Source organism: Populus euphratica, unplaced genomic scaffold (genome assembly GCF_000495115.2).
Source record: "Populus euphratica unplaced genomic scaffold, PopEup_1.0 scaffold1736.1, whole genome shotgun sequence".
In the NCBI taxonomy this organism is placed as follows: domain Eukaryota; kingdom Viridiplantae; phylum Streptophyta; class Magnoliopsida; order Malpighiales; family Salicaceae; genus Populus; species Populus euphratica.
This window is the reverse complement of record NW_011501583.1, coordinates 27,535-38,377: the sequence shown is the minus strand read 5'-3', so window position 1 is coordinate 38,377 and position 10,843 is coordinate 27,535. Positions and strand designations below refer to the sequence as shown.

General features: G+C 37.9%; 1 protein-coding gene and 1 long non-coding RNA gene across 2 annotated transcripts in view; both read right to left on the bottom strand.

The window, feature by feature from the left end:
• Window positions 1-3,131: 3,131 nt before the first annotated feature.
• LOC105118123 (uncharacterized) lies at window positions 3,132-8,974 on the bottom strand (the record flags this gene model as incomplete). The annotated part of the gene is given in 3 exon segments (XM_011015992.1): window positions 3,132-6,056; window positions 6,059-6,481; window positions 6,608-8,974. Coding segments are annotated over 3 exon segments (5,715 nt in total), but the record flags the coding sequence as incomplete, so codon positions are not given.
• Window positions 8,975-10,091: 1,117 nt separating this feature from the next.
• Window positions 10,092-10,843, bottom strand: part of LOC105118122 (uncharacterized) — a 15,156-nt gene continuing 14,404 nt past the window's right edge. The window contains exon 3 of the long non-coding RNA XR_840897.1: window positions 10,092-10,172. This is a non-coding gene — a long non-coding RNA (uncharacterized LOC105118122). The remainder of the gene's footprint in view (window positions 10,173-10,843) is intronic.

Sequence of the window (10,843 nt, the reverse complement as noted above, 5' to 3'; positions counted from 1 at the left end):
GATTTGCAATCTATTTCAGAGATAATGAAAGCTTCTCATGAAAGTCTTATATCTACGGATGAGATCTGATTTGCAATCTATTTCAGAGATAATGAAAGCTTCTCATGAAAGTCTTATATCTACGGCTGAGATCTGATTTGCAATCTATTTCAGAGATAATGAAAGCTTCTCATGAAAGTCTTATATCTACGGATGAGATCTGATTTGCAATCTATTTCAGAGATAATGAAAGCTTCTCATGAAAGTCTTATATCTACGGTTGAGATCTGATTTATAAATCGATCTTAGAGATGATGAAAGCTTCTCACGAAAGTCTTATATCTACGGTTGAGATCTGATTTGCAATCAATTTCAGAGATAATGAAAGCTTCTCATGAAAGTCTTACGTCTATGGTTGAGATTTGATCATCTGTTCAGAGTAATAGTAAGAGTAGAATCCTTATAAATTACGCAGTTTTTGGTGACAAACATCATCAACTTCTTGTATTTCAAGCCTTTCAAAGTTCCCAACTCTTGAAGCTTTAATCATGTCTTCCTCTTCTTCCAATGTTAACCCAAATCTTGTTCCTGCAGTAGAGCCTATAGTTTGGCGTACTACTTTTGAAGTGAATGGTCGTCCAGTTACAATAGAAGATACTGTAATGGACAATGAAGATACTGCTGTAGCCGTGGCTAGAGACATGGTCCTTCCCCGTGATGAAACCATGCTGGCAGCTAGGAGCGATATTGAAGCAGTGAATCAGTCACTTGCTCTCAGTATCAGAGCTACTTCATCTCTGGTGAATGTTGCAGAGCGTCTTCATGCTAGAAGACTTGAGCTGAATACTCAGGTTCTTGATCTCCATCATCTGATTGAGAACTTACGTAATAGACTCCGTGATGAAAGACGTCAGAGAAACGACTTGGAGAGGAGGAACCAAGAGCTGAATACACGTGTCGACTTTTGGAAGGACTATGTTAACACACGACACCTCGAGTTTGAGGAAGAGATGGAGAATATGCGTAAACAATTTGAAGAACTTCGAGGCCTGATTAATGATCAAGATGACAATATTCCTGATCGTCCTTGCACTGTTTAATATTTGTACTTTTAAACCTTTTGTCATGAATAAAAAATCCATCTTTCTTGTCTTCATTTATGAATTTTGCTTTCATGAAATTGTCATATTTGATGTGATTAAAATGACTTCATTTCGTCTGAATCTCGTTGGATCCCGTTGGGAATTTTGTTTCAAGAAATATCTACAAGACAAATATGCAATGTTTGTGAGTTAGATGATATGTGATGCATCTTACCTTTTTGAAATATAGATCCCCCATTCATCTTGTCTGGCGATCTTGAATGTTAGCAAGCTCTTTTGATTCACGCGTCTTTCAAATCTACTCAAGCTGACCCATGTTGTTGAGTTCTCCAAGATAAACTTTGTTTGAGTTTCTCAATAGTCACTGCCTCTTTCTTCATTGGATACTTCATTAAGAGCATTAGCTTCTTCCTGGTCTGACATCGTGTTGTTGGTAACATTTCCGTTGTTGAGGATTCTTTAACCAATTCACATGGTCAATATATGAGGATTATCCCACTTCACCTTGGAAACAAATTTCTTTGTGTCAACTGCATAATCATGCTATTTCAATCCCACATTGGAAGAAGTCTACAGTTTTATCATGTGTATCTCCCACTAGGGAGGCAAATTTCTTTGTGCCATTAGGAATCAGGTGATTGCTTCTCTGCCTCTAGAAGATTTCTTGTGATTGCTTCTCTACCCTTGAAAGAGGTAACTGTCTCTTTTCATTTCCTCATTTGCTCTTGTTGTCGTTAGAATCTCTGATTTTCTAACACTGCCTCTTGGTGTGTCATATATCTGTCTTCTTCACATAGAAAACCATTTTTTTCAAAAATGATTTTTCAAAAGATCTCTTTTGTTTTTGAAAACTGAAACTCTCAATGTCTGTTTATAACAATGTTCAAGCAACTCTAAGGATTTGTAGTAAATCTCTCAGTAAAAGTAATCTCAGATAAAGGTAAGTGATGAGATGACCTTCTGCTTTGGTTTTCAAAGTGTTCAAGCGATTGCTTGAATGTATTTTGAGGGAAAAGGAACAATTGCCTTTTATTTTTAGAAACACTCCTTTTATCAGCATGAATAATAATGAGTAATTATTTACTACATCATGACTCTTTATGAAAAAGTCTCTTATATTTTAGGAACGCTGTTTATTAATTCAGGTTGCTTCCTTGATTAGAAAGGACTTTAAAGGCATGTAATGTGTTTATGGCTCAAGGCTGTAAAAGAAAGAGGATTTCATAAGCTCAAAAAAAGTGTTTAAGGGTTTGAAAACTATAGATCACTGTTATCTTATCTTCATCTCTTTTTTTATATTGACAACAAAATGATACTAAATATTCCCAATTAGGAATTTTTTCTATTTTTTGGGAATTCTCTCAATTATTTGGAATTTTTTTTTTTTTTTGAATTCCTTGTTGTCAAACTCATAAGCTCACAGGTCTTCAAGATGATTTCCATGATCATTTCTTTCATTTTGCCCCCAGTGTAGGGTGTGATCTTAGTTAAGGTTCTTATGAAAAAAAACTTTAAATAGACTCGGCTCAAATTGGGACTGCAAAGGATAATTTTAAAAGAAAGTGAAAGGAATATCAAAGATGGCCTTTCTTCATTTCAAGCAAGATCGGTTAAAACTAATAAACTTTGTCCACATCCAGCGTAATGTTTTGGATTTATAAGATACCATGTTTTGCAAGTCCATGACAAGCTAATGTACTACCAACCATTATTCATGCTGATAAAATGTAAGTCCAAGACAGAATTTAAGTGATAGTTGTTCCAATTGCGTGTTCTTGACTTGTATGGTCATCTCTTTCAGAATTGCTTTGAACATTATCCTAAACAAATCATTGATTTATTTCATTGAAATCATAAACAAAATCAATTCTTTTAAAACCTCATTTAAGAAGAATGGGTTCTCTTGTAAAAAAAAACATTTGAAAGATCAGATTGTTGAGCCATTGAGATCATGCATGGGCTTTTTGGTGAGGTATATGCAAAGAGAATTTCCTGGCCAAAACTTCATTTCATTTGATTTTGATTGGATGAAATACATCATACATAATACTTTTTCACAGAATCAGAGTTCACGGGCCTAGGTAAATCATCTCCATCCATCCTAGTTAACAACATAGCCCCTTCGGAGAAAGCTTTCTTCACTACATATGGGCCTTCATAGTTTGGTGCCCACTTGCTTCGGTCTTCACTTGGTAGTGGTAAGATTTTTTTGAGTACAAGATCCCCCTCTTTGAATTCTCTTGGTCGGACTTTCCGGTCATATGCTTTGGCCATCCTTCTTTGGTATAGCTGGTGATGACAAATTGCAGCCAACCTCTTCTCACTTATCATGTTTAGCTGCTCATATCTCACTTTAGCCCATTCAACTTCTTCTAGTTCAGATTCTATTAGTACTCTCAAAGATGGAATTTCTACTTCCAAAGGCATCACCGCCTCCATCCCAAATACTAGTGAATAAGGTGTAGCTCCAGTAGATGTTCTTACTGTTGTGCGATATGCATGTAGAGCAAAGGGAAGCATCTCATGCCAATCCTTGTAATTAACTACCATCTTCTGGATAATCTTCTTGATATTCTTGTTTGCAGCTTCGACAGCACCATTCATCTTTGGTCTGTAGGGAGATGAGTTTGAATGTTTAATCTTCCACTTCACGCATAATTCTGTGATCATTTTTCCATTAAAATTCTGGGCATTATCGGTCACTATCTTCTCAGGTGAACCATATCGACAGATCAAATCTTTCTCAATAAAACTCTTGACCACATTTTGAGTTACATGGGCATAAGAGCTGGCCTCCACCCACTTTGTGAAGTAATCAATGGCTACTAAGATAAATTGATGCTTATTGCTGGCTTTTGGGTTGATTGGCCCAATCACATCTATTCCCCACATTGCAAATGGCCATGGTGATGTCATATTAAATAGAGGAGCTGGAGGTGCATTTATCTTATCACTATACACTTGACATTTATGACATTTCCTGACATAATCGATGCAATCTTTCTCCATGGTCATCCAGAAATACCCCGATCGTTGTAATTGTCTAGCCATCATATGCCCACTTGCATGAGTTGCACAAATTCCTTCATGAATTTCTTGCAATGCTACCTTAGCTTCGATTTCATCTAGACATCTCAGTAAAGTCCCATTGAATGACCTTTTGTATAGAATTTCTCCATCCAGGTAAAATTCCAGAGCTAACCTTCTCAAGGTCTTCATATCTGCTTTGGATGCCCCCAAGGGATACTCTTGATATTGGATAAACTGCTTGATGTCATAAAACCATGGGTTCCCATCTATTTCTCCTTCAACTGAACAACAATGAGCTGGAAAATTTCTAATCTCAATGCAGATTGGTTGTACTCTTACTCCGTAATCAGTTTTGGCCATAGAAGCTAAAGTTGCCAAAGCATCAGCAAACTGGTTTTTGTCTCTTCCCATGTGGGAAAAATCTATCTCATCAAAGCCCTCAGTCAGTTTCGAGAGATATTGTTGATATGGTATCAATTTTTCCTCCTTGGTCTGCCATTCGCCTTTCACTTGACAGATTATTAACATTGAATCCCCATAGACATCAAGCTTCTTTATTTTCATCTCCAAAGCAGCTTCTAATCCAAGGATACAAGCCTCATATTCAGCAGTATTGTTAGTGCATTCAAATTGTAGTTTGACTGAGACGGGATATTGCTTCTTGTCAGGTGAGATTATCACAGCGCCTGCTCCATTACCAGAAACATTCACTGCCCCATCAAAATACATGATCCACCAATCATTCTTTTCTTTGTCCTCTTCTACTATCAACACATCCTCATCCGGGAAGTCAAATTTCAAAGGCTCATAGTCATTGATAGCATTATCTGCTAGATGATCAGCAATTACACTTCCTTTTACAGATTTTCTTGTCTTGTATACAATGTCATACTCAGCCAACATCACTTGCCATCTTGCTATTCGGCTTGACAAGTATGGTTTCTCAAAGATGTATTTAAGAGGATCCATTTTTGAGATCAACCAGGTGGTATAATACAACATATATTGTCGAAGACGCTTCGTACTCCATACAAGAGCACAACATAGCTTCTCAGTCACAGTATATCTGGATTCACAATCTGTAAACTTCTTACTCAGATAATAGATAGCTTGCTCCTTTCTTCCAGACTCATCATGTTGTCCCAACACACAGCCCATTGCTACCTCAGTTACTGTCAAATACAAGATCAAAGGTCTTCCAGGCACAGGGGGCACGAGTAAAGGTGGATTCTGTAAGTATTGCTTTATTTTATCAAAAGCCTCTTGACAATCTTTGTCCCATATACCAGGGTTCTTTTTCCGAAGTAATCGAAAAATTGGCTCACATGTTGTTGTTAACTGAGATATGAATCGAGCAATGTAATTCAAACGTCCTAAGAAACCTCTTACTTCTTTCTCAGTCTTAGGAACTGTCATAGCCTGAATTGCTTTCACTTTATCAGGATCGACCTCTATTCCTTTATTGCTTATCACAAATCCTAGCAACTTTCCAGACTTTACCCCAAACGAGCATTTTGAAGGATTCAGCTTCAACTGATACTTTCTTAGTCTTTCAAACAATTTTCTTAGAACCTGAACATGATCTTCTTCATTCTTAGACTTGGCAATCATATCATCCACATACACTTCAATCTCTTTATGCATCATATCATGGAAAAGTGTCACCATTGCCCTTTGATACGTGGCTCCAGCATTCTTTAACCCAAATGGCATCACTTTGTAGCAGAATGTTCCCCATGGTGTGATAAAAGTGGTCTTCTCTTTATCCTCTTCAGCCATTTTAATCTGGTTATAACCGGAAAATCCATCCATAAAGGAGTAAGTTGAACTCCTAGCAGCATTGTCTACCAAGACATTTATATGAGGCAAAGGAAAATCATCCTTCGGACTGGCTTTGTTTAGATCCCTGAAATCTACACATACTCTGATTTTGTTATCTTTTTTTTTGGTACCACCACTATATTAGATACCCATTGAGGGTATTTAATAACTTTTAGAAAACCGGCATCCCACTGCTTCTCTATCTCTGCCTTGACTTTGAGCACAATATCTGGGCGAGTTCTTCTTAATTTCTGCTTAACAGGTTTACATCCTTCTATCAAAGGTAATCTGTGTACTACAATATCAATGTCTAAACCAGGCATATCTGTATAAGACCAGGCAAACACATCGATATACTCTTGTAGTAATGAGGTTAAACTGCATCTTTCTTCTGTAGTGATCAGAGTTCCAATCTTTAACTCTCTTTTATCTTGCTCGGTGCCTACATTTATCACCTCTAGTTCTTCCTTCGCAGGTTTCCAAGCATGCTCTGACTGTTCTACCCGTTTAGCAAACTCTTCATCCCATTCCTCTTCATCCATTGCAATCTCATCCTTATCAAAGTTTGGCCATTCATTTTCAATGCAATATGTTTGTGGATTTATGGAGGATTCACTTTCAGAATTCTTCTTGAAAATAATTGGGGCTTCTTCAATCTCCCAATTCTGGAATACTTTTTCAACTGAAAGCTTTCGCACAAAAGCGTTGGTTGGAGCTTCTTCTAGAGCATGGACAGTTAACTGTGGTAACAATTCATCTTCTTTTATTATTATTGGCTCATCATCATAGTTCCAGCCTTTCTCTTCACCTTCTTCTACATTGTTGATATCCATGACAGCAAGTTTCTGTCCCAAGACTTCCATCATGTTTTCAGGTTTCATAACATATGCTGACTTTGGAAAAGAAACATGGATAGGTGGGATTGCAATGTCTTCTTCTTCTGGCTTTCTTCCTTCTATTCTGGCCAACCTTCTCTCTCGCTTTATCCTAGCAGCTCTCTTATGATCATCTTTCTTAGGCTTGAAGCCAAGCCCAAACCTCTGATCAACGGCCTTAATTTTCATTATGTTGACTCTTTTATGATTTCCAGCAATTAGATCATTCTGGAATGGCAGCCCATGTTTTAAAAAGCATTTAGCTATCATTCTAGCAGTACTAGAAATAGCTGGTCTTCTTAACACAGTATTCTCCGGTACCCATTCGGTGTTCACAATCTCGAAGGCATGGAGATCTCCATCTTTGCAATCTTCTGCTTCAATATAAGGGACCGCCACATTCCTTATCATGGACAAGGTTTCTTCTGCCTTAACTTTCACTAAAGTACCATTGATGATGTACTTCAGGCATTGGTGTAGAGATGATGTCACAGCCCCAGAGGCATGTATCCATGGCCTTCCTAATAACATGCTATAGGAAGGATGGATATCCATCACTTGTAGGGTTATCAAAAACATTTGAGGCCCTATAAACAATTCAATATCAATGGTCCCTACCACCTGTCTAGGGGAACCATCATATGCTCTAGCCGTCATAGTACTTGGCCTCATATGAGTAGCATCAATTGGCATCTCATCCAGCATATACCTTGGTAACACATTCAAAGCTGAACCATTATCCACAAGCACTTTGCCGATCAGACAGTCCTTATATTTCACAGTGATATACAAGGGCTTGTTATGCCCAGTCCCTTCCGGGTCTAGCTCATCTTCAGTGAAATATAAGTAATTGGAGGCTTGAATTCTTCCCACCAAATGCTCCATTGTATCCTGAGTAATATCCTGTGGCACATATGCTTCATTCAACACCTTTTGCAACGCTTTACGGTGTAACTCAGAACTCAAGATAAGTGACATTAAAGAGATTCTAGCAGGAGTTTTCTTCAACTGATCTACTATACTATACTCACTATGCTTCATCAACTTTAGAAATTCATTAGACTCCTCTTCACTTATGGGTTTGTTCACTTCCATATCTTTAAAAGCCTCAACTGTTTCTTTTCCTTTAGCTTTCCTCTGCCTCTCTAATTCTTCTGGTGTAAAACAACGACCACTTCGAGTTAAACCGCCGATTTCTGTATGGAAGACAGGAGTAGGATTTTTAACGTTGAAAGCATACCCATAATTGTAAGGCATTGTGCCATAACTTCCATTATTGGTACATACAGGCTTGATTAGGATTAGTTTTGGCGGACCACCCACAGTTGGTTGGAGTCTACAAACCTCTCTTTTTTTCTCCTGGCTGCCTATCATTCCCACTTCACTGCTTTCTTCTTCACTTTCTATCCGTATCATGCCGAAAATCAACATCCTTTTCACTCTTTGGTGAAATTCTTCGCAATCATCAATGTGATGTCCCACCTTGGCATGAAACTTACAGTAATTATTTTCATTCATTACTGGTTCAAACTCGGATAAATATCCAGACTGTACCATCATACCGTACAGTTTTTCCATGGAAACCTTCAAAGTTCTTTCCTTCTTACCCTCTACTCCGATAGCATTCACCCCTCCACTGCTTGTAGCATGATTGGGTAAAGGGTTGGAATTCACATTCGGTGCATCATCAAAAGTTATCCATCCAGCTTTTATCAATTGAAGGAGCTTGTTTTTGAATGCATTACAGCTTTCAATGTTATGCCCAGCAATGCCAACATGATATTCACATGTCATATCAGGCTTATACCAATTTGGGTATGGAGGTTGTAGTGGGGTTAAAGGAACAGGGGCCACTTGCCCAATACTCAACAACTTCGAATACATTTCTCCCAAGGGAAGTGGTAATGGTGGCAATCGTTCTTGGGTTCTTTGAAAATTCCTTCTTGTAGGATTACCAATCTGGTTACTTTGTTGGTCATTTGGTTGGTTTTGCTGGTTGGTATGGAAAGGTTTAGTGAAGCTTACACTTGTAACTTGTTGGGTAGGTCTTTGGAAGTTATAGTGATGGTAATTTTTCTTCTTACCCTTGTACCCTCCTTCCATATTGTTCACCTCAGACTCCTTCTTTTTCCCGATAAAACCTTTCTTCTCAGTAGGCTCTAACATTCTCCCTATTCTTATTGCTTGTTCTATCCTCTCAGCAATAGTTACAGCATCATAAAAATGCTGAGCTGAACTACCCACTAGGTGTTCAAAGTAGGGAGATTTAAAAGTGTTGGTAAACAGAGTGACCATTTCTTTTTCTAACAAAGAGGGTTGCACATGAGATGCTTTTTCACGCCATCTCAAAGCGTATTCTCTTACAGTCTCTTTGGTGCCCTTCTCCATGACTAACAAGCTTGACCTGTCCGGGGCTACCTCCATGTTGAATTTGTATTGCTCCACAAAAGCTTTGACCAAATCTTTCCACTTTCTGATCTTAGTATTATCTAGTCTTGTATACCAACTTAGTGCTGATCCAGAAAGACTGTCTTGAAAGAAATGGATGAGAAGTTTCTCATCATTCACCACTTCTGCCATCTTATTACAATAAGATTTAAGATGAGTGACTGGGCATTCAGTTCCCATATATTTGATAAATTCCGGTACCCTAAATTCTTTAGGTACAGCTACATTTGGGACTAAACACATCTCTGCAGCATGAACAGGATCATATAAGTCTGCCCCTTCGACTGCTCTCAATCTTTCTTCTAGAGCGATCAATTTGTCATAATCAACAGGTTTAGAGTATCTCATTCTATGTGAGTCATCAGTTGTCAAGTTTATGATCGGCACTTGTGCTGGTGGAACATTGGCAGTGAACTGCTGTTCAGATGAAGAAGGATTTGCCCCTAGATTTTGAGAAGTGAACACGAAAGGAGCTACTGGAGTAGATATAAATGGAGTTGCAACCGTTGGCTGAGTAGAGGTATCTTCTCCAGACTTGGATACTAGGGCCTGCTCGAGTAGACTTGTAAGTCTTGCGATATCATTTTTCATGCTCTCCAACTCCCTTTGATAATGAGCCTCTAGATGTGCTCTTTCTTCGTTCTCCATTATCTTTCTTCAAAGTCGAGTGTAATGAATTTTATGGTCTTTTGGGGGACCTATATTTCAACCTGGATGAATGCCATAAAAATGAATGAAATGCACAAATGGATGCAAAATGCTATATGGATGATGTATGCCTGTTATTTGTTTTAGGTTTTCCTTTAACTTATGATGAGGAATAGACCAGATCAGATTCTCTTAAAAAGTTCTCACTGAGGACTCCAAACCTACAGGAACTTGAACCGATTTAGGGAAGAAATTTGATGGCATAAATCTGATCTGGTCAAAAATTCCTCAATAAATTTGGTTTTTTTTTTTTTTCATCTCACACTTCCTATAAGGATCGGTGGAGATATAATGAGAATATGGAATGCATATGAAAATGTATGTTAATGCATTGACATTTATTTGTGTCTTATATCCTACTTGATAGGATTTAACTCATAAGGTTTGGCTTAGTTTATTCTATCCTTAAAGAAATTATTTGGTTCTTAAATTGCCCGAATTACTTGTGAAGTAACCGGCCTCTTAACCTTATGCAACATGAGTATGGGAGAAAATTCCACAATACCCGTTGCATAGGGTGAGTTACAATCCAAGCGAAAGTCCAAATGAGCATCAGTGGACATAAGTCACACTTGCCACTTGAATCTTTCTTTTCTAATCTTAAAAAGGACAGCTCGGGTCCAGAGCTTTTATGGGTTCATCGTGAAGTGTGTGAATACACAAATAAATATCATGCATGCATGTGGCCAATATGAAAAATTGAAAAGAATTACAGTAATAAATAATGTAAATAAAATAAATACCAAAAATAAATAGCATATAAGAAAAATCATATGAAAAGCAAACACAAGTAGTTGGTTCAACCCTCAGTCCCCAGTGGAGTCGCCATTCTGTCGCTACACGACGTCGGGCGACGGCTCCACTCCTTTTTTGTTTGTT